The sequence below is a fragment of the Lagopus muta genome, chromosome 15 (genome assembly GCF_023343835.1).
Source record: "Lagopus muta isolate bLagMut1 chromosome 15, bLagMut1 primary, whole genome shotgun sequence".
Classification (NCBI taxonomy): Eukaryota; Metazoa; Chordata; class Aves; order Galliformes; family Phasianidae; genus Lagopus; species Lagopus muta.
The window spans coordinates 6,893,042-6,920,888 of record NC_064447.1 but is presented as its reverse complement, the minus strand read 5'-3'; the positions used below and the strand labels follow the sequence as shown (position 1 = coordinate 6,920,888).

The 27,847-nt window shown below is 49.9% G+C and overlaps 2 protein-coding genes across 6 annotated transcripts in view; both read right to left on the bottom strand.

Annotated features, from left to right (window-relative positions):
• Window positions 1–14,120: 14,120 nt before the first annotated feature.
• On the bottom strand, window positions 14,121–20,145 carry CLEC19A (C-type lectin domain containing 19A). Its single transcript, XM_048961916.1, has 5 exons — window positions 19,912–20,145; window positions 16,524–16,689; window positions 16,028–16,121; window positions 14,811–14,943; window positions 14,121–14,368 (listed from the first exon to the last, which is right to left on the bottom strand). Exons 1-5 carry the CDS (start codon window positions 20,000–20,002, stop codon window positions 14,289–14,291), a joined length of 564 nt encoding a protein of 187 aa, XP_048817873.1. The 5' UTR covers window positions 20,003–20,145; the 3' UTR covers window positions 14,121–14,288.
• An 810-nt stretch (window positions 20,146–20,955) lies between these two features.
• SYT17 (synaptotagmin 17) overlaps window positions 20,956–27,847 on the bottom strand; it is a 38,233-nt gene continuing 31,341 nt past the window's right edge. For 3 of the 5 annotated variants that reach the window (XM_048961974.1, XM_048961973.1, XM_048961972.1), the window contains one exon: window positions 20,957–22,209. In XM_048961974.1, coding sequence (XP_048817931.1) covers window positions 22,013–22,209 — 197 coding nt within the window. In that variant the 3' untranslated portion in view covers window positions 20,957–22,012. Of the gene's footprint in view, window positions 22,210–27,847 lie in introns of all 5 variants that reach the window. The other 2 variants (XM_048961970.1, XM_048961971.1) reach the window with 2 other exon arrangements.

Sequence of the window (27,847 nt, the reverse complement as noted above, 5' to 3'; positions counted from 1 at the left end):
AAAGTTCTAAAGCAAATGGCTGCGCTATTATTTGGTTTGCCTCTTGCTGAAACCTTTCCTGACTCACCGTGTTTCTATGGGTTTAAATCCAAGTCCTCGTTCCCCCCTCCTCCCCCCGAACACCTCCGCAGTCTTTCTTGGGATGGCAGGGATGACAACGTCTGCAGGCTCCCTCTAATGGAAGGAGAATGAAATAATCAGATTTGACCGAAGCTCTCCCGGCTCCATCCGCACGGAGGAGCGGCTTCAGCTCGTGGGTCAGTTTAGAGCTCAGCCCGTTTTCTCCAGCTGTAGGGGCAAAACGTCCCCCACCTTCCTCTTAACCCCGCTGTCACACAGCACGTGCACAGGCGCTATTCTGTTCTTTTCTTTGAATTTCAAGGGATGAATTTCCATCTGTCGCGATGCTGTACGGCAGACCTTAACGCCTCCTTTCTGAGAAGGACACCATGCAGTTCTTGCTCTGATCAGCAGATGGCCAAATATTACCACACATTCCTAATATTGATCTCAATCGGGCCATGTAACTGGGTACAAAATTGCTTTCCTGCCAGAAGCGTTTCTTTATAAAATGACACACGTACTTGTGGCATTTACCTTCCTATAAGCAATATTACAAAATGTGTGCCAAACGTTAACATTCATTTCCTTCCACGCTCTCGATGGTCTTGCCAAAGGAAGGAGCTCTCGGCAGAGTGTAATAAAGCTCTGCCCTCAGTCACCTGAGTGTTATTTCTTATTTCAGATGCATTTGGAGGTGCAGAGGGCCAGGGCCTGTGCCCACATCCCAGCTGGCAGCAGGTGGCAGAGCGAAGGTGCTACTCACAGAGCCCAGAGCCATTAGGATGCAGAAAGTGTTTCATTATAATGTGGATCAGGCCTTGCCACGGCTTGGTTTTGCAAGAATGCAGCTCAATTGCTTCCTCTGCTCTGCAGAAAAGCCAGTGCCGCTCGAACCACGGCACTCAGCAGGGCAGAGGGGCTTCAGCATTGCGTCATGTCTGAGAATAATCAGAGTAGGCACAGCACCACGGTGACTAATGGGAGCAAAAAGCCAAGGAACAACCTTTGCAGCATCACCTCAGGGCAGGCTGCAGGCAGCGGGGCTGGCTCAAGGGAAGCTGGGAGCTTGGAGCTCAGGCTCCCCATTGCCAGAGGCCATGTGGGCAGACACTAACCCTAACCCTGACTTCTGCCTTTCCTGCCAAATAATGATGCCTATGGGGCACCACGCTGGGTTCACACCCTCACTTCTTATCCCTGCCCACAGTCAAGGAGGGACATGGAGATGCTGCACCTTGAGTAACACATGTTGGGATTTCCAGCTTTAGAAGGACTCTCTTAGGGCATGAAGACCTAAAATAATTTTTTCTTCAGTAAATATAAAATTATCTGTGGCTGGGTGATCTGATTAAACCAATTCAAGCAGACATGATTTAGGTATCAAACTTACCAATTTGAGAAAATAATTCCCTTCATCTTCTGAGAGCCCTGTTATGACCAAGAGCATCACTGACTCTATGGCAAACATAATTCCACCCCGAGACACCAGCAATCCTGGTAAGCAGTTTTAGAAACATGCATTTCTGTGTATGTCAGAGAAAACAGATGAGCTGAAAATAAAATCACTCACTAAAGAATAAACAGCGCGTCCTGGCACAACTCTGTGCACTGCATTTTCTTGGCTGCAGGACTTCCAGAACCTGAGTCCTATTTTCATGCCTGGCCCGAAACAGAGAAAACCAGGAGGGAAGTCTCTGCTGTGCTAAAGGGGCAAGCATTGGATGTAGGCATGCAGCCACAAGGATGGGGGATGGAGAGCATCCCCTAAAGCAGAAGAACAAGTTCTCCAGCCCTGCACACAGAAGAGATGCCAGGTCTTGGGGCCGCAACCAGGTACTGCACACAGCAAGGCAATCTCCACACGTGTGTTCATAACCCTGCTCCCGTGCTGATCACACCAGCTGTGAGGTGGCTGCTAAGCAACTAAACCCAGGCGAGGAGGCACTTTTGAGATAATTCTAAAAATAGGTTCCAGTGGATGAGACGACGTGAGCATCACAGCGGTGACGTCAGGTCCTGCACCGCCTGCAGCCTGGGTGTGCTGCTCCAGGCATCCCCAGGGAGCAGCACCGACACATCAGCAGCCTCTGACACAGCTGACAGCCTCCAACACGCTGCTTCCGCCCATGCCTAAGGCAGGGTGCAGCCCTCGGGCAGCCTTTGGGGTGCTGCAGGGCATAGGGATGGCCATGTTGCATGCTCACCTGGGTGGGGAAAGAAGGGAGAGGACGCCCTGGGAAAATGCTCGCTCCTCACAGAGGAAATGGCCTCCGAGCAGCTGTGCCATACATTTCCCAGTCACCACACACCGGGGTGTGGATGTGCATTCATCCCCCAGTTCCAGTGTGAGCAGTAGAAGCTGACTGATCTGCAGCAGGCTGCACTCCATTCCAGCACCTTTTGGGCACAGACACCGCCACTGGAACAAATACCAGACTTGGACAAAATGACTGCGTGTCAACATGATGGTGACTCACACGGTTTCAAAGAGATTGTCAGGAGGATCCCGTTCAGTGCCTTTTAACAAGCCACAGTACAGACACCCAGGCTGGAAAGTCTGTTGTGCCCTGTGTCTTTCTTGACTGTGATCTCAGTGCATTGGAAGGAGATTGCCAAGTGAGAAGCACTGTACTTATCTGCTGCAACACAGCAGCTCATGGAATCTTTCTACAAACCCATCAGGAGGGCTGAGCCATATTCGCATGCCCATCAGCATTTTACAAAAGGCTTCTCACCACCCATCAAAGCACACCAGCAACACGACAGTGGACAGGTGGCACACATGGGCTGGCACCTGGAACACAGAGCTGCCCAGCCCATGGCAGCCTGCAGCTGCATCCACACATCTGCTCACTGCTCTTGTCCCTGGGTCACTGAGTGCTCATCGAAACACTGAGAGTTTGACACCTTCTGGCTGAGAAGTACAAAGAAATCCTTTGGAGGATCTTGCACCATAAATGTACTTGCCTGTGCTGGTGTATATCTAAGTGATAAATGAAGCTCAGCACATTTGAAAGAGCTTAATCTTTGAAAAGCAAACCAAAGCCAATAATCCTTTGTACTTCTGCGATTCCATCCATCTGGTTGTTTTTGCTATCCTTCCAGACCAGTGTGTGGGAGATGGACACAGCCCAGCTGGGTCTACAAGTTCATCACACTGGGAAATGGGAGGAAAAGGGACATGGAGGGACAGCCTCAGAGCCAAAACAGAGCCTTAAACACAGGCACAGTCTAGTCTGATGCACAGAACCTAGAAGAGGTCTGTGTCCAATCTCTCCCACACTGGGGTGACTTTGGAGCAGAAAGTCACACCCAGCCCACGCTGGTCCTTGGGACAGCAGCTCATGAGATGAGGAGGGGATATCCCATAGGTTCCCTTTCCACCTGCTGCAGCAAAGGGCCTCCCAGGATCCTCACCTGGAAGCCTGGTTTCCCTCATAGGAGTACAAATGCTCTTTTCCAAGAGACACTGCAGAGTTCTCATGGCATCTCCAAACTGTTCCAGCACCCACAGCTCCCAACAGAACCATCAGCAGGGCTGGATGTCGTGCAACTCCAAACTACCTTTGCTTGCTACAGCCTGGACTCACCCCAGGAGTCAAAGGCCTTCAGGTCTGCTCGCTTATCATTGCTTCAGGGCATGCAGGAGGTTTGAGCTCTCTCTGTCCTCAGGATGTACTGGAAAATGACTCAAGAGAACAGTGTGTTTGCCAGCTTTGCCCTGCATTTTTTGGTCCAAGAGATTGTCACAGTCTGACCATCACGGCAAGTTCAGTTGTCAGTGGGTGGAAGGAACGGACCATTCCCCGGACTGTGTGTGTGTGTGCCGCTAAGAAGCGCTAAGAGCATCTGAGAGCAAAGCTGCAGCTGGACAGGCTGAGCCTAAGGAGCTCAGCTCAAATCATCAGAGAGGACTTCCCACCACTGCAGCCCTCCAGCATGGAGCGAGTGTGCCCCAAAACCTGGAGCTTTATTTCCCCGTTAGGCTCCACCATGAAGTCTCTTTGATAACATTTTTATGGCCCCATCAATCTTATTTAAACTTCAGCACAAATAAATCACAGTGCATTCACAGTCCCATCACGGTGCTCTGACTCACCCAGTCCCAGCAGACTGTGTGTGTTAAATTAATTTTGGAATGTGTTTCAGAGAAATTGTTTCAGCTCCTTCAGCTGAGAACTGCTACACCGCCATCCAGCAGGGCACAGCAATACAGGGTGTGTCATGAGAGGACTTCAATTAGCTGGTGATTAGCCTCATTAGGGTTCAGTTCATGAATAATGTAACTCATCCCCCTATTCCTTGATTCCATGGAGGAGGGGGATAATTCTTGCTGTGAAGGGGGAAAGCAAGCCAGACCAGGATTCCCTTCTCCCCATCACACACAGGGCTGCACACTGCATCTCACTGGACAGCCCTGATACACTGAGTGGGCTTCAGCTTTACTCTAGCATCACTCAGAGCAGGGTCAAGCCCACAGACTTAAATGGTTACCAGCCAGGTGGAAAAAATGTATTTTCCAGCAATACCTTTCTGCCCAGTGCAGACAGCTTCAGTTTTGCCTGTGGGAAGCAGAGAAGACTGTGGAAACCAGGATGGAGTAAGCAGAGCAGCTGCTGAACACAGCGTTTCTGTGCTGCTGGCTCACACCCCTGTCTCTTATCAAAAATGTTCCAGTTGTTATTTCCCAGACAGCCCTGGCCCTTATGTTCTTCCATGGTGGTACATGGGCTGAATGCTCTCATCAGTTCAGGATTTGTCTCTGGCTCCATCTTTAAGTCAAGTTCCTCTGGGACCAAAGCTCTGCCATGGGTGTCAGGCAAGGACCGTGGGTGGGTGCTGGGGCACCTCGCTCAGCACTGGGACTGCAGCCCCTGCAGCACACAGAGCTCTGAAGTGCCCAACGTGCTGTCAGCAAAAAAAGAAAGTGTGATTAAACTGAATTACTGACTGGCTGGCTGACAAGATAATTAGTTGTCCCACACAGCTAATTAGCAAATTCCTGAGGCTGCAGCAACCACCAGACCAAAAGCATACCAAATTCCCTGCACTTATTGTACACTCTTATCTCCCCCAAGCAACACTTGTGCATGGGCAGAAAACACCTCCTCATTTAACCGCTGAGCAGTTAACATCAGTGGACATCAGCACCAGCTCTGGATGCAGCACGGAGGCACGTGGCTTCACACAGGCATGGACAGCCCCAGTGCTCCTGCAGGCCAACCCTGTGCCACACAGAGCAGCATCTCACAGCTCCACTCCTTTCAGACCAAGTCCATTCATATTCCTGAGCAGAGATGGAAAGGAGCTGAAGTGATAAAAGCTTCCCAGGCAAACAGGCATCTCTTAAAAGCTGCTAAAATACACCCCTGCACGGCAGGCTGAGCTGTGCCCTGCTGCCACGTCTCATCATGATTTGCCATTGTTGTCTATGCTCTGGGCTCCAAGCTGTACCCATACAGGCTGCTGGCCAGCCCCAGCCTCCCCTGATCTCTGCTCAGCCATGCTATCAGTTCTGCAGAGTGATAGCAAGCACTGAGCCCTTCTGCCTTTCCATCTACATCCCATCAGGCAGCTCAGCAGGAGCTGCTCAGCCATACCCACATCCTGCACTGAGATCCCCTGCTCCCCACTCTGCCCCAACTTCACCACCTCTCATCCCAGCGGAGGGGCAGGCACTGCTCGCTTTGTTTCTAGAACTCAAGTCCTAACTAAGAATTCGGCTCCTATACCATGTTTCCATTGAGTGACAGCTATTCTGGCCACGATCAGAGTCCTGCTCCTGTCAGCAGCGATGGAAAGCAGCGGGTTTTGCGAGAACCATGGCAGCTGATAGCATCTGCGCATGATGACTCACCGCTGGTGATTTGGGCAGAGGCAAGAAGCAGCTGCAACGTGCCTGCTCAGTGCTCCCATCCCCAGTGATGGGATATCAGCTTAGAGCAGGGCCACGACCCCCTCCCCCTCTCTGTTCAGCGTCACTGAAATTTGTTTTTCTATGTTGGAGAAGTGCTACACTGACAGCCACGGATTTGGGAGATCAGTTTATGTCACTGCCAAAGATGCCACATACAAATGTATCCCATCCGCATCCACAAAATACCTGGCACTTTATGACCACCTCATATCCCCAGGTCCTCTCTTCTCATTTTTCCCCAAGACTTCTCAAGCATTGGCTTTGTCACCACGGGGTAACTGATGGAGCCATTCAGGGCTGTTTCTTAGGGCTGGTGTCCCCAGGCAGCAGGGCAGGGCCCCTGGCAGCTGCAGAGGTGACCAAGCACCAGTGTCCAGCAATGGGGTCAGACAGCACAGAGCGACCTCAGACACAACAACACACTGCAGTGCAAGCAGCAGCTCATCCCCAGCCGTCAGGTCATATTTACAGCACTCAGCCTCAGCATGAACACAAGCAGTTCCCCCATGGGAAGGGATCCATGCAAGTCACAGAATCACAGAATCACAGAATCAGCCAGCATTAAGTGCTCAGAGGGTCAGACCAAAAACCCAAGTCTAAGAAAAAAAAAAATAATCAATGGGAATAGGACTTTGACCAGAGGACAATGGTCACAGCAGTGCCTGAGGAGTGCTGGCTGTGTCCCTGCGAGGCTCTGGCAGCAGCACTGGGGAGCTGTAATCCTGGAGCCTTGGAGAGAAGTGAAGCCAGTGGGTGCGGTGATCACCAGGAAAGACACAGATATGGCTGGCAGCCCTGCCCACAGCATGGGTTGGAACTTCCAGCCCAAGCCATTCTGTGATTCTATGTTCTAGTCTCTAGAATTCGTTTCTGAATCACAGAATCACAGAATGCCAGGGTTGGAAGGGACCCCAAGGACCATGAATCTCCAACACCCCTGCCACATGCAGGGCCATCAACCTCCACATTTCACACTGGACCAGGTTGCCCAGGGCCCCATCCAATCTGGCCTTGAACACCTCTAGGGACGGAGCATCCACAACCTCTCCTGGCAGCTGTTCCAGCACCTCACCACTCTCTCTGCAAAGAACTGAAGCTTATTGTGCTCCTCCGCTGCCCTCCAATTTGCATAGCCAAGAGATGGCAGCATGCTCTCATGGATGTGCTTCTATGACTCTGACTGCACGGCTGCAAACATTCCCTCCGCCCCAAAACTGCACACACGTGCAGCTCAGGCCAACCCCGCTGCGGGAAAGGGCTCGCTTGTGGGCTTCTGAGTGTTACCTGGTTATCCTTTCTTTCTTTCTTCTTCCTTTCTTCCTTTCTTCCTTTTTTTTTTAATGAAAAGAAAAACACTAAACACTAGTAGTGTTTCCTCCCAGTCCCAAGCCTCACTCCCAGCCACAGCACCACTCCAGCTCACAGGGGTCAGGTGAAAACATCACTCATATTTTAACTTAGTGGAAAACAAATTCTGACGATGACAAATTTTTACAAAGAGCCTCTGAGAACAGCCATGCCTGGCCCGACAGCAGGACTACCATGGACAGGCCTCAGGAAAACCTGCAGTTCAGGTCTCCTCAGCAGACACTGCACTGCCACCAATGGGGAATCTGGGTGGAGAAGCACCAGGGACAAATCAAGCTGTGACAGCATTACTGTGCATGCTGCCCAAGCAGCTCCTGTTGCTGGCACCACCAGCTCCAACGTACACAGGAGTTGCTGTCTGCCCACAGAGCAGCGGTTCAGCGCAGAGCTGGCTGCTGTCCCCGGTGTGAGCTAGCAGCATTGCTAGGGGACAAGCAGCAACAAACATTACAGCAACCTGCTTGGGAAACACGATCTGCAATGTGTCTCTTTCAAAAGGCAACCACACTGTCTCACAGCCCTGCTTGTGCTAGCAGGCGCTTCATATAGCTCCTGGTGGTGTCGAGGATGCCTTGTCTGTGTTCACAAAGAAAGCAAACAGAGTGGTTTTGAAATTATGTGCTCAAAATGAGCATAATAGAAAGAAAGGTCCCGAAAAGACCAAGGATCTCTGGGATAAACACGGCTTTCCCAGGACCTGGCCTCCCAGGGAGGCAGAGAGCAGGATGAAGTGCTATCCACTGTGGCAACTTACAGCCTTCGATAACAAGCAGGGGCCAGCAGCAGCTGTGGTTTAATAGCATCCATAGGATGGAGATGAGAAGAGGCAGTGTGTGCCCAGCGAGGAGCACAGCAACATCCATGGCTGCAGCCGAGTTCCTGCCCAGAGGAACACAGACCCACCGGAGCCCTGCTGCTGCTCTCCATCCCACACTCCAACCTTCTGCCTCACCCAGAGATACACACACACAGAACTACCCCAACCCAGCCAGTCTGCTCAGTGCTCTTCAATTGTACTGAGTACTGCACCTGTTTTCTAGAAGGCATACTTGGCAGAACACAAAGCAATTGTCCTTCAATTCAGCCAGCTCATCAGGCTAACGAGGTGACATGACAGCATGATACATAAGCAGCCTGCAATTAGATTTCTCTGTAAATCTTAGAAAACACGTCTCTTGAACTTCAAAATGATGTAATTGGACTCCTGGTAGGAGAAATGTCCTTTAAAGATCATAGATAATGAATACAAATATATACAGAGAGACACACTCATTCAGTTATGTGCTTCACCAGGTTTGCCAGATATCAAATATCTGGGGGCCTCCCAGATGCAGGGTGACAGTAAAGGCTTTCCCTGAGCATCCTTCACACCCCAGAATTCCCTGTCCTCTTCTGCTTATCTTTTGCAAGACAGACTGCTTGGGGAGGAATCCCCATGCCCTGCTTGTGACAATTCCAACAAATGTCTAATAAGGAGCAAGTGGTAAGCAGGCTGCATCGCACTCATCTAAAAAAGAAAGCAACTTATCCTTCAAAAACAAGCAGACACAGATATCAAATTAGTTGTCCTAGGGCACAGCTGTCTGACATAGCCATTAATTGTGTAGGTTTCCTTACAGAGCAGAGACAGGGCTGCTGCTGGAAAAATCAGACATATTCCCCAAATGGCATATTAATAATGAGATCTTTCATAGGAGGATCCATGACTCATTGGAGAAGAAAAAAATGGGTCATTCACCGCACTGAGCCATCTGAACAACACCGCAGCTTTTTGGGGGGTGGGGGGTGGAGGGGTCATTCAGTTCCAACCAGAAAATGGAGAACGAGATGCAGGAGAGGACAGGCAGCTGGCAGATGATAGGAGGCTATGCTGGCATTTTAGAGTTAAAATCCTTGCTCTGAGAGGCATTTGGTGCCCTGCATGGCTGGATACTCCAATTAGAAATGGAGGAAACTGCAAGCGTCATTCAGTATCAGCTTGCCCCCTCCACCTAAAACTACAAACCAGCCCATCCTTCCCAAAAGTCAGAGGATCACAGAATGGCTTGGATTGGATGGGATCTTAAAGTCCATGCAGTTCCTACCCCCTGCTGAGGGTTGGCTGTCCCTCACCAACTCAGGCTGCCCAGGGCCCCATCCAGCTTGGCACTGGGTACCTCCAGGGATGGGGCACCCACAGCTCTGGGCAGCAGTGCCAGAGCATCACCATCCTCTGATTAAATAAATTCTACCTAACATCTGGCCTAAATATCCTCTTAAGTCCCACCCTGGCAGCTCTAGAGTGCACAAGTAGGGCCCAGGGCAAAAAGTAACACAGCAATCCCTATCAGCAAAGCTGAATGTGAGGTTGGGTGGGTTACATGCATAAGCACAGCCAGCTCCCCCGGATAGCTACAGCAGAGCCTTTGTAAGGAGTTAATGGGTATTGAAAGGGCAGAGTACAAAGCTGGTGTTTAAGATTTCATCATAACCATTAATCTTACTGCTACTAGAAATTGTAACTGCTTTCACAACCCCGCCAAATCCAGGGCAATTCTCCATATTAGACGAACACCTTCATCATTTCCATTCAAGCATCTACTTGGGCCTGTGCCTTTCTACGGTGCCTTCTACGGTACGGAGATTAATGCAGACCACGACTCTTTTCTGAGGCTATTTGCCCTCATCATGATGAATGAACCCACATTTCAGTGGGTTCTCACTTCTACTGGTGTCTTCCCCTTCAGTGTGTGATGGGTGTAGTGAGAGGGAGGGGATGGGGGGGACAATGCTGACCACCCCCTGCTTGGATGGATGGAAGCAGCAGTTGTTTCCCTGGAGCCCCTCCAGCCCCCATCTCCTCTCTCCATCATACAAGGGACAGTCATCCCTCAGCCTGAGAGTACCCAAAGGGGGGTGTTTTATTGCAGGCATTTCCACGCATGAAAAACCCTCATCCTGCAAATGCTTCCCTTTCCCCTCCTAAGGAAGGTCTCCAGCAACTTATGTTGTACATTACCCAACTGGCTACACAATGCAACAAGCAGAGGTCAGGTGGGATGAGCAGAGCAAACACCCTGCCCATGGGTTGTGGTACCCATCTGTGCAGGAGGAATGCAGTTACAGCACATCACAGCCAGCAGAGTTTCTGCCCACTCTGAAGCAGCACTGGTCCACTTGCACACAGTGCTGACAGGTGCTGGTACCTCAGCACCCTGACAAGCAGCTCCACAAACACTGCAATCAACAAGAAGGAATAATTTTCAAGAAATACAAATGAGCAAATATCCAGTTGCCGTGGTAACCCAAGAGCCGGGCTGTCTGTTAACAGATGACAAAGCACAGCTCCGTTGAGCTGAAGCAGCAGGAGCACTGCAGTATGACTGTGTTGGAAGGCACCTCTCAGACGCTGCTGAGCAGCAGCCCTATTCCTGTACCCTGCCCAGCACAGCCTTGCCCAGGTTGGGGGACAAACAGGTGGCAGTAGCCTTGCCAAGCTGAGGTCCCTTTCTCCACCACATCACCTGCACGCTGACACAGTGACCTCCAAGGCTGACCGGGTTTACCAGCAGGAACTCATTACTTTCTCATTAGATCTGCACTTCTGATGACTTGCAACCAGAGAGGAAAGTTTCAAGCCAAGCTGACAAGCCCCTGCCGTGCAAAAGCATTTAATAAAAGACCCAATCACCTTTCTCACATAGTTGTGCCACAGCAGAAGAGCTGCAAACCCACAGACTCTCCATCATGAAGTACTGAATGCTCATGCAATGTCTGGACCAAACACAGAGCTGACTCTGGGCAGGTGTCTTCCACAATCTCAGGGAGTCAGAATGTGATGGTATTGGCAGTGAGTGATGTGGGCAGTATGAACCAAACACACTGAGCCAGCCCCTTGGTTCCCACTGCCCTCCCCATGGCACAGCACCAAAATGTTTGCGTGACCCAGAGATTGCAGCTTGTCCTTGAAGCTTCCTTCCACACACAGCAGAGAATCTCAGGAAATAAAAATAAAATAAAATAAAATAAAATAAAATAAAATAAAATAAAATAAAACCAGAATTAAATGACAAAGTGTGCAGGTGGTCCCATGCCTCCTGCCTGCTGGGGCTGAGTGGGGACAATAGCACCTATACAGACCAAGGAATGGGGCACAGGAGGATAAAGGCATTTGTCACCAATAGATGATCATTTTTGTTCACGCCCAGACTATGTCATAAACTTAACCTGAGTTCACACATTGCAAAGGAAGGTATTGAGCTCCTGAAATACTTGGAGAGCTAAGAGGACTCTCCTGCATCTATTGCTTTGGGGGTTCCCAAGCTGCTGGCCTCAACACACAGGGACAGCCAAGGTGAGGAGCTGGGGGCATGGACACCAGGCACAGGAAAACTAAAATAATGTTCAACCTGAAGAGCTGCAGCTCCTCCCAGCTGGGCAAACACCGAGGGCATAGGCACATCTCATCATCTGCCAAGCATCAACCCTGATGATCCAAGAGTTCATTCAGGAGCAGAACACTCCTTTTGTCCCATGGGCCCTGTGTGATTGCTGTGACACAGAAGGCAGCAGCAAAGGAAGAAGCACTGGGTGGTTGGTTGTTTTTTTTTTGAAAGTAAGTATCCTGGAGCCTGAGGTGAAAGCAGCAGAGGTTTGCAAAACATCACCCCTATTAACTCCAGTTCGACTTTCTGGTCATGCAAGTTCACTTCTCTTTACCTGGAAATGAAGACATTAATTGGAGCCGACAGCTTCCACAGGCTCACCCCATTAGCAGTATTTTTAGCCGTGGTAGGGCCCAACTCTTCAAATGCTTTCCCAAGGGAACTTTTCAAACCTGTTTTTGGAAATGTCTCAAGCCACTTGCGGGGAAAGGTGGGTGCATTGGCTGTAGGCATGCCAGGCCCCATGGTGCTGAGCTCCCAGCTCCTGCAAACAGAGTGAGCAGGAAGAAGCAGTGCAGGGAGGCAGCCCCAGCACCAGGTGCTGCTTCAGTTCAGCATTTGCTGAACTCACTGGGACCAGGAACATCTTGCTTTTACAGCTGGTTTCTTTACGTACCATTGCTATCTGTGTGCAATGCACTGCTGTATGACAGCAGGCAAAAAAGCCTGGAAAAAACACATGCATTACCTCCTATCCAACATGCAAAAGCTACCCTAAAATAATTATTTTCATGCATAAAAAAAAGGAAGACTCTCAGAAAGGAAAGTGAGGAGAGAAGGTAATGCATGCTGTGCACAGAAACCAGTCTTATTTCACTGCTGCAACTCAGAGCATCAGTGACCATTGCTCTTTTGCTGCAAGTGTTCCCAGCATCCAGAGGATGCAAGCCCCTCACAGGACAGCTCCTCGCCACCTCACTGCAGCCACTTGGCTTCCCAGCAGCACCATTTGTTCCAAAACCACCGATTCCATGGGTCAGGAATATCCACTAAAAGAAAAACAAAAAACAGAACAAATAACAACAACAAAAACACAACAACCCCCCCAAAAAAACAACCAAACCACAAGTGCCCACGGGTGAGCCACAGCAGCAATAAGCAAATCACCATATAATAGAAAAGGTTTGTAGTTCTTGAGGGAAATAAATGGGTTTTGTCTTCTTGAATCATGCAGGCTGACTAAACACTGGGTGCCCATCCATCCATCTCATGTCTTGACCAGGGGCTTCTGCTGAGTGTAAGGTTCTGCATGCACCCACAACCAAAGAAATGAAGGCATCAGCAGCACGGACTCACCCCTCTAGGAGCTGGGCAATGGGGATGGAGAGGAGAGCATCTCCCAGGTAGAGTGCTGGGACGCTCAGCATCTCTGCGCCATTGAGACAGCCAAACCAGCAGCACAGCCCAGGTACTCTGGAGGTGGATCTGCTCTTTGGGTCCTCCAGCCTGGCTGTGCTGAGGGACCCTGGGCATTCACCTCCATAACAAAATGGACGGGGTGAACATTCTCTACCACACAGCATTTTGGCAGAAAACTGCTGAAAAGTATACATATATAATTAAATATATTTTAAATGCGTACCTGGGGTGACAATATTTCCTCATTTTTAAGACTGGCTCCAACACACAGCCCCACTTAGAACTACAAATGTACCCCCACCAAGTTTTGCAGCTCCATTCCAAGGTCCCAGAGAGAAAATGTATTTTAGCCAAAAGCAGAGGTGGCTGTTAGGGGTAAAGCTGTCTCAGCCCTGCTGACCTCAGTGCACTAATACAATCACTCTGGAAAGTATGAGCTTTGAGATGTGTCTCAGCTGGTGACATCAGGGACAACAAAGCAATTTTATGTGGGAGTTTTTACTCATTTTTGCAAAGGATTTGTCTTGGTTTTGTGTCAAGATGAGGAAAAGGACCCTGTCCTGCCTGGAACAGCCTACAGAGAAGGTCCTGTGTCTTAAAGCTGTTTCTTAAGGGATAATTGATCCTAAAACCTATCCAGGGGGCCTGTGATGATAATTATGTTTTACATATTACTGACAAGCTTATAGGAAGCAATTAGGAAGAATTAATATTGCATTTGCTCTTTAAAGTCAGGAAGACCAATCCAACTGCAGCTGATGGCACAGCCACAGCGTTTGGCACATGTGTGCATGCTATATGTGTAACTCACACTTGCTGTCCCCTTACAGCACAGCACAGCTGCTCCAAGCTTTCCCCCCCCCCCCCCCCAAGCCATCATCATGACCCCACAGTGACCAGCAACAGCCCGTCCCCTTTCTCCCAATTCTTTACCTGCAGCCACAACTCTTCTGCATTGATAAAATAACAGATTTCCTACAGATTTCCTGTGAGAGTTTATTTTAAACCCGACCCCAGGCTTAAATCCGGGTGGCCTCCATTGCTCTGCAACTCACTTGTCAGCGGACAGAGCTCCAGGGCCGAGGTGATGAGCACGACGCCTGCTCCGTCCTGCGCTGCCCCGCGGAGGCAGCACGAAGCTGGGCACACAGTCAGGCTCAGTCCAGGGCCAGCGAGGGGATTTTGCAGACAAAGGGGAAGGTCCGGCCGCAGGCGTTGTCGTTCCAGGAGCGCAGCGCTGCCCCAAAAACAAGGTGTGAGGCAAAGCACCCAGCCCTTGGATGCCTTTGGGCTCCTCACACAAGCAGGGTCTTGCCGTGCTTTAGTGAGAGCCCATGGTGGCAATGGAAGCGAAAGCTGGCCAAGGGATGTGCTTAGCAGCAAGCTGCGCACGCGGGGGGGGGGGGGGATCACAACACATTAACTTTGACTAAATTTAGTGATTCTCCAGTGATGCTCCCCCCTAGCTGCTGAAGATGGATGTAAGCAGAGGGAAAGTCTGTGTGTGAGTGTGGTTATAGAGAAAACACCCTGCACTGTGAAGAAAAGCAGAAAATAAAGATTTTAAATGCAAATCGTCACCCTACCAAGCAGCCTCTTCAGAAAAGCACAAGCAGCAGCAGACAGAATTTATTTGCATGCAAATAGGACTCGGTGTGCCCTTGAACTGCAGTGCTTACCGCTGCTGGCCCGGTACCACATCTGTACACAGTCCTCCTCCTCTGGGATGGAGTGGATGCCATCATCGGGCTGGCTGCCATCCCAGTAGTTGTAGTCATAGGAGGTGCCGTCTGTCCACTCAAAGTGACCTTCCTGTGGGGCACAGGCAGAGGTGCAGCCACTGCGGAGCAGTGCCCCTCAGACCCTGTCCCAAGGCAACCCATTGCCACATACCCAAATGGGGATGGGTGCAAGACACTACAGGGACACATGGAGAACCAAACAAGCAACTCATTGAGGTTATACAGCTGAAGACCTACCCCAGGGAGCACTAGCAATCTGCACCACAAACTTATAGCATAGAACCATACAGGCACTGAGGTTGGAAAAGTCTTCAACATCACCAAGTCCAACCATGAGCCTGACTTACCATGTCCTATCACTAATCCATGCCCCTCAGTGCCACATCCACTCCTTTCTTAAATACTTTCAGGGACTCCACCACCACTCCGGGCAGCCCATTCCAATGATGACCACCCTCTCCACGACAAAATTATTCCTGATTTGCAATCTAAATCTCTCCTGGCACAACTTGAGACCACACACTGAGCAGCCCCCACTCCCTCAGCAACTCCTCATAACTTGTTTTCTTGTCCTCCCTCAGCTTCATTGCTCTTCTCTGCTCATGCTCAAGCAATTCAATATCCCTCTTGTTGTACGTTGATTTAATATCCCTCCATACTATAATTCAAGCTACAGTAATAAATGATAAGGCTCATTTTGCTTTTCTTAAGTGCCCATAAAACATCAGTGGAAGGCAGCTCCACAAGACTGCAGTACTGCACAGGGGTTCTCTTGAAATCAATCTTGCAACTGAAGAGTGCAAAATTCTGTGTTCCCTCTCCTCCTTTTCTTCTTCTTTTTGAGGAATTGCTGATGTGTGACGGTTCTGATGATCTCAATTTTTATATCATCTAGTAATATGGTGAGGAAATATCTCCAACAGGCCAGTTTTTTAAAAGCTGCAGAGCATCATAAGAAACTTGGTGATTTTTGACATTGGAGAAATTTTCAGTCTACAAAAAGAACAGCAATAGACTTGGCTATTCTCTAAACCACAGAATAATTCTCCAGTTTCCAAGGGAAGAAAACCTAAGCAGGAAGGAGGCTGCCAACACACCTACTTACTGCAACAACCAGGAAAACAGGAAAAGAAGCACAGGCTGGGGCTGCTCACCTGCCGTAGGTCATTGAGCCCCGTCCAGATGTCAGTGGGGATGCCGGGCACGCGGCTGTTCACCAGGTCATACACGAAGACATTCTCTTCCCAGCTGGCAAAAGAGCAGGTGTGCAGCAGTGAGAAGTGACCACTGGCAAGGGTCAGGGACATGCTATCACCATCCTTCCCAGAGCTGGACAAATGGCTCCCTGTCTATTAATTGTGGTGATCTGGTGCCAGGCCTTTGCAAAAGGTGCGTGGTAGAGGACAAGGAGTGGAGGAGCAGAGCCTATGTAATCACATCAGATTTCTACCCCAGTTCAGGTACAAGAAACACCCTGCGGGAGATTCAGGGAGCACTACTGCATTATTTCTGCCAGCATAGCAAAAAGCATTTTCTTCCCCAGCTTTGCATGCTCAAGACAGCAGGCTGGCCTTGGTTGCTGCATGGAATTAGATGCAGTCCCCATGTCCCCGCTTTCCCAGAAGGAAGAGGACAGTCGGCAGCTCTCACCTGTGAATGGAGGCCAGCTTCGCTGACCTGATGCCAATGGAGAACTCCGCACAGTAGAGGTCGGCCTCGGCCCAGGTTTTGTTGATGGGGAAGTAGCGGTAGCAGTGCCCTTCATACTCCGTCCAGAAAAGAGGGCAGGAATAGGCATGCACAGGCTCCGGCAGGGCTGGGGGCAGAGCAAGGACACACAGGAGATGTAGGAGAAGCAACTGCCACCCCTGCTCCTTGACAACAAACCAAAGCCATACACGTGGGAAAAAAAGCAGCTTTGGCCAAAGCCATTCAAAATTTTGCACAAGCTCGAACAAATTTTGCAAAAAGCCATGAGTTTCCCTATTCTAGTGGCCACCTAGAAGAATATTGAGATTTGCACTGCAAGCCTGTTTGACGTGGTATCATGCATGGGGTACTCCAAATGAAAATACTCACTGATGCTACTAAAGACGAGATAAGAGCTTCTCTTGGCTTCATCAGACACCAGTAGGGCCGCTGTGCTGGGATGGGGCTGGCATCACAGCAGCAGGGCTGTGGCCATGCACTGCTCTCTTGCTTGTACCCCCTGGAAGGCCGCAGCTCCCTCTCAGCTCCTGTCCTAGCCCAGTGGCAGCCATGCACACCAGCATGCCTTGTGTTGTGGGCCAGAAATAGCCCTGGAGAGGCCAAGGGGTGCAGTGCTGCTCTATCTGCCTCCCTGGGAGATAAGAGGGGCCCTGCAGAGCTCTTCAGCAAGGCAAGAGAAGTTCCTCAAGTGAGGCTATTTTGGGGGCACAAGAGGCATTTTTGGAGCCCTTACATAATGTAAAATTCGCAGCAGCATGAACACATCCCTCTGCAGCCTCCTTTATGTGGAACAAAGGAGAAAGAGCATACACCAACTAACACTAATACATGTGCATGTCCCAAAATCACATAGCAAACAGGCTGAACCCCCTTAGCCCTTGCGTTTTGAGCCTTGATGTGCCCCAGCTCCCTCAGCATCAGCTCCTGCCTCCCCCCAGGGCTCTGTTGGAATGACTGAGGGGTCAGAAGCAGGGCTTAGGGCACAGCCCAGCCCTGGGAGAGGCAGATGCCACTGAGCTACCCAAGCAGGTAACAGGCTCAAGGCCGGAGAGGTCAAGGCACTGCTGAAAGGCCTCCGGTGTTGAAGAGCCTGGAGGGAACTGACTGCCACCATGGGTCAGTCAGTGGTGAGCAGAGCAGATCCCCACCAACAGCCACGTGTGATGAGGGGGCAGTGAAGGCAATGTTGGTATGGCAAAAAAAGACGAGGAGCAGCTTCAGAGCAGTGCAGCCAAGACCCAGGCAGCTCAGCGGTGATGTGTGGCTCAGGATGGCATCCAGCTTGTCTTGCGATGGGAAAAGCACAGCCCTAAGAAAAGTGAGCCATTGTTGTCGCAGCCGTAGAGCAGAAGGACCAGGAATGCCACAAGCTGATGTGATTTCCTGCGGTGTCACACAAAGAGTGGGGGCAAAGGACTGGATCCAGGGGAAAAGGCTGCAGCCCCCAGCTGTTTTTACTGAGGTGCAAAAAACCCTGGCAAACTCTTCACCTCCAGCAGCATGGTGGCAAAATTCACAGGGCAGAGACCAGCAACTCCCTCCCTTCCCGGATCACACTGGGGCCCTCAGCACCCCCTGCCCCGGAGGATCACTGCCCCCCTCTTGTCCAAAGCAGCCAAAACTGAGTGGAGATGCAGACGGCCCTCCTTTGTTATTCTGCGCTGCTTCCCATTAGGTAGCATTAATTTGATGAGCTTCAGCGAAGCAGAGGTGCCAGAAGGAATTTAAGGTTAAATATACCAAAAAGAAAAAGAAGGGAGGTCAACATTTAATTAGCATCCTCTCTCTTGGGTCAGGATCAGAGGCTCTGGTGCTCTCTTTGGAGGAGGATTTCTGCTCTTATGTTTACAGGCAGCGACAACTGGGGGTGCTGCTGTGATCTGGGAACTTCAGGAGCTATTTTTAGCAGAAAAGCCACAAGAAATTTCATGCGTGAGTATATAAGCACACTCACAGCTCTATAGGAAAACCTCATAACCTAAGCCAGCAGCTGAAAACGATACTTAATGTAAACAGGAGTGGGGCATATTCTGACCAGGTCCTCAGATTTAAAACCCCCAGAAAAACGTCCCCCTCAGTAGCATCAGCTCCCAGGGGCCAGAGCAGCACCTGAAGCAAAGCTACCATCTGCAACACCAACTTCCTGCCAGCCCCATGGCACGTCAGCCCTTTGTCCCCAAATTTCTGGTCTAAACTTGACTGAAGGTAAGATCCACACTAGGTAGGTAACATCCAGAAAAGCTGGAAAGGAAAAATGTAGGGTCAGAAAGAGAGCTTCGCTCTCCTTCCATTTGTTTAGAGTTCTAATTACTTATTACTGAGACCCAGCTCAGAGCCACCAGGATCCCCGCAACGGGACAAACCCTGTGTCACAGACATGCAGAAGCTGGCACAGCTCTGGCAGAAAGCTTCACTTCCCAACAACAAACTGAGAAATCCCCAGGCACTTTCCTGAGGCTTTTTTTAATCAGGATGCTACTGAAGGAGACACAACACTGACTGCATGAGTCCCTGCCTCAGCAGGGTGGAAGTTCCCTTGTGTCTGAGGGTTGGCAGCCACTGATGGACATGGAGATCAGACAGTAACTGGGCAATGTTTTGCACACCCTGCAGTCATTTGTTTTTGTGTCGCTATTTTCTTGTTTTGTTTTAGGTACCAGTCACAGATTTCCAAGTAAAACTTTAAAGAACATTTGAAGAGCATCAGAAAAGCAACATCCTCTCAGACAGAGAGCTCTGCTTTTTAAGACCCTATAATAAAACCAAGCTGTCCTTCCAGATTGGAATCTCATGTCACACACTCTTGGAGATGTGAGGCTGCCGCAGCCAACAGCAGCAGCCCCCTGCGGCTCTGCTACAGCCAGAGGTAACAGATAGCAGTTATCTTGCATTTTTGTACTCCTTAATTAGTGGGGGGAAAGCTGCCATTGATGAGGCATCTGGCAGCCAAGTATTGATCCCTTTCCTCACGAGTAGCACTCAATGCTACTCTCCGTCTCTGCTCAGAGCCCTACAAACGAACAGTGTGCTGCACTGTGCACAGGCACACCTCCATGAAGCCCCGTTAACAAGTTTGCAACACATGTAAGTGGCACAGAGCAGCTGCTGTCACTCCATGCTTCAGACTTACATACAGAAAAAAAAGCAGAGGAATGGGAGGAACCACGTATTTATGTCATTTTTCATGTTGCTCTGGGCTTATCCTCCCAAAAGAAGAAGTTGACAAGCCTGAGAATTCTGGAGCAGAAGAAACTGATAAGTCCACTGCTGCCCCTCCGAGAGGGCCTGACCTCGCTGCCCAAAATGGGGTAACCGCGTTCTCACTCACCTTGGCTGATCTTGATGTTGGTCTGGGGGAAGGCGCGGGCAGGCAGAAGCGCAGCAGCCAGCAGTACGCACACAGCACGGCCGCAGCCCATCGCCGCAACTCCGCGGTGCTCGGCTCCGGCCAGGGCGGGCGGCGGCACTGGGGGCAGCTCCGGCCCCACCCGCGGCAGGAGGCGGCCCCGCACCTCCCCGCCGCTGCCCTCCTCCCCGAGCCGGGCGGGGATGCGGCTCCCGGCGGGGCTGCGCTCCCGTACTGCCCCGCTGTGCGCTGCGGGCTGGCTGTTATCAGCGCCGGGAGCTCAGAGAGGAAGGCACTGGCTGTGCTGCCCGGAGCAATGCTGCTTCGCTCACTCTGCCGCCCGCCTGCCAGCTCCACGCCGTGCTCGTGCCATCCTGCAACACGAGGAAACCTCCAGCATCAAGCAGAGATGCTCCAGAATGGATGCTCCAGAATGTCTCCTTTCTGTGGTCAGAACTGTGTTTGGAAATAAACTTCAGATTTAAAAAACAATAACACAACATTGTATTAAGTCATTTTCTAGTATCAGCATACAGGTGAGGGAAACAGAACACACACATGCTATAGAACTCTGTGACCCCATTATGCCTCCAGCCAGCACTGGGCACACTTCTTGGGAACACATTCAGTGCTGTTTCCTTCTAATTCTTAGCATCCAATCCAAATTTACAGCTTTTTCTGGGAGTGCACCAAACCCTGCTCTCTTGTGGATGCCATCCCTCTAGTATGAGTTGTGAATGCGCTGAAAGCAAGATACAGATTTTCCTACAGCCACAACACTGGTTAAAAAAAATAGAAAACCAAAAAAAACCCAACTTTTACCATATGTAATAATTTGGGGGCAGCTCCTGCAGAGCACAGCGACCCGCAGTCCCACACAGGCACACACATCACATTCTGCCTCTCCAGGGTGCTCTGGCTGGGAATGCACGCAGTAGGAACGGGGCCCTTGGCCACCAGGCAGGCAGGGCTGTGCCAGCTCCAGGTCTGCTCCCCCAAATAACCCTGGGCTCACCCACAGTAAAAAAAGGGCCTGCTCCAACCTTCTGGCTTGTCTTTACTAGCACCATAAACATAACTGAGCTCAACGGAAGAATGAGTTCTGCTAACAGTTACCACCTCAGGGTGCGTGGCACAATTAAATAGACTTTTATTTTCAATAAATATACAATCTGCATTATACCAGACAATATGCCGTGGAAAAAAAAATAATGTACAGAAGCAACCAACAGGACAGCTTGACCACACCTACATTCATGTGCTGACCTGGAAAACTACCTCAGTAAACACACACAACACAGAAGGAGTCACTGCAGTCTATCAGAGAAGTAAAATTGTGCATTGGGGGCATTCTTAACTGCAGAAGTACCCACAGCAGGTTTCTTTTACTCAACATCAGGAAGGATTGAGAAGTATAAATGCTACTGGAGACATTTACTCGCTATATCATCACAGTATCTACTGGACGCACACAGACTGCTATGGAGAGTGGCAGGCCCCGCTGCTGGCGGCACGTTGGCCCCGCACAGCAAGGGCTGTGTGTGCTGGCCACATATTAACAGGAGCTTAATTCTGTTGAAACAAATACAAGGACAAAACTGGAGCCAGAATCGACTTCACCACAGCTTCTACCATTTAAAAAAACATCCTAGCCTAATTATGATGTTCACCAACGAGAGCACACAGGTACGCATATCTCCGAGAGGACAAGTCATGGATTTGGATCGTAAGGAGAGTGGAAGCAACTCAGAACTCTTCCCCATCTTGGCATGTCCTGTGGCACCTCCACCTGCCACCTGCTGCTCTGTCACTGAAACAGCAGAGAGGTGCCGGGCGCAGGGAGCAATGGGTCCGGCCAGTCAGGCGGCCAGTGCCACCGAGGAGCTGCTGGCACAGGACGCGGCAGGACACGGTTGGCGCTGCGGGGGTCTGCACAAAGGCCAAGGCAGCCAGGTGGGTACCGGCAGCTGCTTCGGTCCGATGGAGCTGCTGTGGGGTGGGAGTGAGGTTGGGTGATTTGGAGGTTGGAGTTTTTTCCCCGCCTTGCCCGCCTGTTTGGTTTGGCCACCACAGGTGCCACGCCTCATGTCACCTCCAGGGATGCCGGGGAGACGCGGTCGCACTCCTCCCGCGAGCGCAGGCTGTGCCACTGCTCCACAGCCGTCCGGTGTGCATTGAGCATCCGGCGCCAGTGGTTGGACTCAGGAGCACCTGTGGAGTACTGACCGATGACGATCCGCCCAATGAAGTCGTTGCTGCTCTTCACGTTGTGCCCATACACTGTGGGAAGCAGAAACAGGGACAGATCAAGGAAAGCACACCGCTCAGCCACCCCGGGCACTGCCGAACATGAGCCCCCCAGGGGACAGCCATGTCCTGTGGCTGTGCCACCCCAGAACCTGGGATGTCAGTGGCAATTTGTGGATGTTTTTTGAAGAGCTTTTAAGAAGGTTTGGCCAGGACACTGGAATTTTTAGTGTGTAGCTCATCAACCCAAGAGACAGGCTGAGCAGCTTGGAAAAAAAAAAGACAAGTTGCACTCAGATTTAAATATAACTGAAATAAAGAGGACCCACAAATCCACATTGCTATTTAGCAAGAATATGGTAAACAATTCTATCATCTAAATAAAGGCCTTTGTCCAGGCAAATCAGGATGCTGAAGCAAGAACAACAGCCTCGACTTGGGTAAATGAACAAGAATCATCTTCCAGATCCTTTGGAGGATGACATCCTTGCCATTCTTCAAACACAATGTTAACGACCCCTTGTAATGATAATCAGTATCATTGCCAAATTACAGATACGAATCTCACACACACAGACTGTCAGTGGGATGCTTATACAGAACCAATTTTCTGTAATTATAACTTGTTAAAAGGCCAGGGAAGTAACCAAGGGAGAGAGGCAAGCCTAACGCCCATCCTTTGTGCTAGCCCAGCCTCGTGGAAAAAAGCTGCAGACAGCTGCAGTCAGTAATTATGGGCCTGATGCTGGCCAAGGCTGCATGCTCTTGTTGGGCAGGCATAAAAGCACCTTGTGTTTTGAGAAATAGCCATAGCTCATTAGGAAGTTGAACCAAAAGTCTCCAAAAGCTGAAGCCAGGATAACCACTGGCTAAAGATTAAAATCTTTCCCATGAAAGAGGAGGACTTCTAAGAACAAATGCCTGCAGGGGCTCCAGGACCCAAGCAGGTAGGTTCAGAGGTGAGCGCTAGCACAGAACAGTGTGCTCCCTCTGCAAGTGGCAGCAGCCCACAGCACAATGTCTCAGCTTGGGCCTGAGATGCTTTTTCTTACTGAATGACCTAGGGCTGTTTTTGGGAACAGCAAAGCTCTGTTCTCATGGCCACGGGAGCCACGCAGGCAGCTCCGTGCTACTGCAGCATGCCCAGCACCACACCAGCCCACTGACTGACAGTCCTCTCCACACCACAGCACCCTTGGCCACATGAGCAAACCTGTCATGTCCCCAACAATTCTCCATGTTCATACAATAAAAACATGACATGAAGTCGCTGACCATTTGAAGGAGGTACCTCCCCGCCTTAGGGCATCCATGGCCTCTCAGGTGGTCACCATCAGATCCTGGAGGTGAAGCCACCAGCACCTGGAGGCATATCTCCAGGAGGTGCTGGTGTCCTCAGGGCAGCTCTGTGCTGCCTGGAGAACTGCCTCTGAGGCTGCAGTAAGGAGCAGTAAGCCACCCATCCCTTCCAGTACACAGCCTGCCAGTGTTATTCATGGGCTCTCACATAACGGAAGAGATGTGATGTGTCTCACAAATGTGGCTCAGATGACTATGCTAAATGGCCTGCTAGAATTTATTACCCTAGTAAAAGCAAACATGATAAAAATCACATAAAAGGACCCCCAAATCAAATGCTTCCTGCTTTTTTAAATATAGCTGTTTCTTCCTCACTTTTTTGATTTCCTTTTCTTTATTTCAAGCACAGAAGAGGACAAAGCTTAATCCAAAGAGACAAAACCAACTCAAACCAGGAAGTCCTAAAGACCACCAATTGCTTACAGCTTCAATTAGAAGAGGCAAAGTATCCCAGGCATACCTATTCTTTGATTCTTAGGACACAATCCTCAGCAGGATTGTAAAACCAGAGGGTGCATTAAATGCAGAAGCCATTTGTTTTAGCATTCACCCAAGCATTTTGATTTCTTATAATGTGAAGCACCTTGCTGGAGGTGTTACTGGTAAATACAGAAGGCTTTGTCATCCTAATGGAGCTGAATCCACAGGACTCATCCCTTCTGTAGAACCCAACCTCTATTCTCATCCTGTCAAGTAATTAGCATGCTGATTCCTTCAGCATATTAATGTACTAATTGCACAAGCATTGTTGTTTCTCTCACTTCGATAATTTCGATAGCACAGAGGTAGACTTACACTGAAGAACAGGGTGGAGGTTTCCCAAGGCTGAGCCCTTGCTCACAGCATGCCTGCAGACCGTAAGTGGCAGCACCACATCCAGCCCAGGTGTGTGAGCCTGCAGCCTCCCCAGCCACCAGCGCCCCACGCATCCTGTGGCCCAGCTGCAGGCCTGATGCTGCAGGCAGGGGCTCACAGGGTGCTCAGGGCTGATCCAAAGAATGGAAAGCACACGATGCAAAGAGCAGCTTCACGCACACTCACGCTTTCAGCCTCTGCAGGAGGGCCCTGGCTCTCCACTCCTACCCCAGCCCAAATTACCTGGCCCTCAGCACCCCTCCAGGGCCTAGAGGGAGCTTGGAAGAGATCTCAGATTAAACACCCTCCAACCTGCACTGTGGGCTGCTCAGAAGCAGAAAATAGGTTAATTATCAGGTGGGTCTGTTGATCTGACCCGCTCTGGTTACAGGCAGCAGGCGCTGCTTTCCTGTTAAGAAAGTGATTTTCCTGACAGAACTTATGCACCTGATCTCATCGGCTCTTTCCACCATTGCAGCAATTTACACAATAGCAACATTTATTTCCAGGCCAACTTGGAGCAAAAAGCAATTAAGGAAGCAGAGGTCAAACCAATTCCTTTTGCAGATGGTCTTTACTGAGAGATGCATTTATAAGCTGAAAGGATTAAAAAAAAAAAAAAAAACACCTCTTTTTAGTAGAAATGCTGAAATATAAAAGAAAATTGAGTTCACTGGTGTCTATTGAAAGGGTTGAATAGTTGAGGACAAAGCGATGCAATGCAAATAAAGCATTTCTGTGCTATCCTCTTATCACCACATTGATCCTAACTGACCCAGGAGCCTGCTTGCATGGCATCAACCCAGCACAGATCCAGCCCAAAAACTAATTTACACCATTTTCTTTAGCCAATTCCTTAAGCTTCCTTAAGGAAGTGCCTTGCTCAGTCAGGACCATGCACACCTTCAGCTCCTGAATGCCCCATGCCAGATGTGCCTGAGATTTCCCAAACCTCTGCTGCCTCCTGCAGGCACCAGGCCCTGCAGCCCCACAGCCTCTGCTCCAAAAAAGGAGAAATACCGTCTCCTTTGGGCTAGGTATCAAGCAGAACACCTTCACTCGATTTACATCAGTATGCCATCAGCTTGTTTACAGTGCAGCATCAGCCATAATCTAACTGCCCCCAGAGTTTTAGGGTTTAATTCAATTTGTTCACATACTGTGTATTTTAAAAGGCCTTAAATAATTGAGCATTGCTTTGTTGGATCACCTGCACCCCTGACACCCAGCTACAGCCAGCCCCTACTGCTGGAGGTGCTTCAGCCACTGATCTGGAACACTGGGTACCTGTATCAACTCTCAGGCTAGAAAGTCATTACAAATATATTACCCATTATGTTTTTTTAATTGCTATTGCCACAGCCTGTAAAAGCTTGATGTGTCACATCAGCACACTGGGCTAGACTCTGAGAAAATACACGTATATGTTCTTACTGCAAGAGCTTTGGAACACCAAGCTCTTCTAACCCTACGTCCCAACCATGATTGCATCCATGGAAGCACATGTGCTGTCAGTCACTGTTATGCTGCAATCAGCAAACCCTGCAAGCCTTAGGCAGCCAGCATGCTGCTCCTGCAGGCACACTGCACAGTGGTATCCTCAGGCTGCAACCAGACTGCAAGGAAAAGGAAAAATAGCAAAGACTTAACCAAAACTGCAGGTGGGCAACTGGGTGGCAGCACATTACTGGGGAAATAAGTCTGGCAAGATCTTTATCTCCTGAGAAGAAACCCTAACTCGATTAGCACCAAGCCTTTAACTCCTGTGGGTCCACCCCCTCCAGACCCAGAACTCAGTGAGCTCCCAGGCACTCCTGTATTTCAGTGTAGCACACTGGGCACACAACGCAGTGCAGCAAGCAAGCTGCATTTCTTTCCCCAGCCCAGTACAGATAGAAAATCAGTGTCCAGCCTTTTCCATGCTGTCTCCACCATCTAAAAGGTCTATTCTGCCAGTTAAATGGGTATGAAACTACTTCTGAACTGCTTGACATCAATATTGAAGAGCTACTTAGTGCAGAGTGGGTGTTGTTAGCAGGCAGACTAACCATGCTCACTGTGAAGGCCATGGGGTGGACTAAATTTTGCCCTTTGCTCCTTAAGTGTGGCCAGTAATATTCAGCAGAAACAGAAAAGCAAGGGAAGAAACACAGTAGGTTTGCACTTATCAATTTAATCTCCGCAGGCTCTGATTTGCATGGAAAACTCACTCCCCTGCACCTCCTCCATCAGGCTGCCCACAGCACCCAGCTGCAGAGGGAATCTGAACCCCAAGAGTGGCCAAACCCAGCAGCAGGGAGGCAGCTCCACATCCCATGCCCCCAGCATGGGCATCTCATCCCCAGGTAGCTTCACACCCACAACAGCCAGCACCACGCAGATTGTTCCTCATTTGATATACAGAAAGATTACAGCCCAGTGAGCTGCTGCAGTAATTTCTTTCACCATTGCATGAGCAAAACAAGATAAAAAGAGTGAGGTCGAGAGAGGCGTGACACTGTTTAAATTAATGGGCTGCAACATCAGCAAGTGCTGCAGGTCAGCTCCAAGAGCAACTGCTCTTTTCTTTAGAAGACAATTGCTAAAAAATTCCAGAGAACTCCAGAAACAATCATTTTCTGCCATGCCTGCAGTGATGCAGAGACTGAAGCCACCGACTTCTTATTAACAAAGTCAGGCAGAATGAAGAGTCTTCATTTTGCCTCACTTGCAAGCAACAGATTGGTTCAGAAGCACAAACATCCTGGTGCTCTCATTGTTATTAATCCTGTCTTTCTCATTAAAGTGGCCAACCTGGTGCAAAAAGGCAAAAGTAGCCCTGAGCATCTCCTCCAAGCAGCCTGAATCCCGCAGTGCAGGCAGGCTGGAGGGGGTTTGGATCCCCCAGTGTCTCAGCAGAGGGAACCAGCACCTTCTCATGCAGCAGCTTGCCCACAGCCTCGTGCCGAAGTCTGAAAGCAGTTCACAGCCCAGCGCAGGACCTCTGCCCCTGGGAAGGCCCCAGGTGATTATTTTTATAGCCAATCTTCCATTTCCAGGGCTGGTTTGGGGTCCCTTTGCCCCAGGAGCAGAGGTGTTCCTGATGACCTGCTGGGTCACACCATGCAGAGCAGAGCAGCAGCACTGCTCTGTTATCCTTAAAGCCAGGCATGGACCATATGGTGTACACTGCATAAATACATAACGTATTTTGCAACACCAGAAACAAAGGCCAATTTCTGATCTAAATTAAACAGGTCTAAATCCTGAGAAAATCCTCTGCTGACATCAATGTTTTTTGCTTTTCTTCCTTCGACTAAGATAGGATTACACAGGTTTAAGCACAGATTGGATTCCTCTTCTGACCTGCAATATCTCTATATTCCTGATATATGAAACATAGATATCACACTGCTTCAGAAGCACAGGTCTAACAGAAACAATCTTCTAGCAGCAAATTGCCTATCTATTTACCTAA

Coding starts and splice junctions, on each gene's coding strand:
- CLEC19A (XM_048961916.1), bottom strand. CDS start 20,002: ATGGGCTGCGGCCGTGCTGTGTGCGTACTGCTGGCTGCTGCGCTTCTG. Junction 16,690..19,911: donor CAACATCAAGATCAGCCAAG/GTGAGTGAGAAC, acceptor CTCTGCCCCCAG/CCCTGCCGGAGCCTGTGCAT. Junction 14,944..16,027: donor GGCTCAATGACCTACGGCAG/GTGAGCAGCCCC, acceptor TGTGCCCCACAG/GAAGGTCACTTTGAGTGGAC.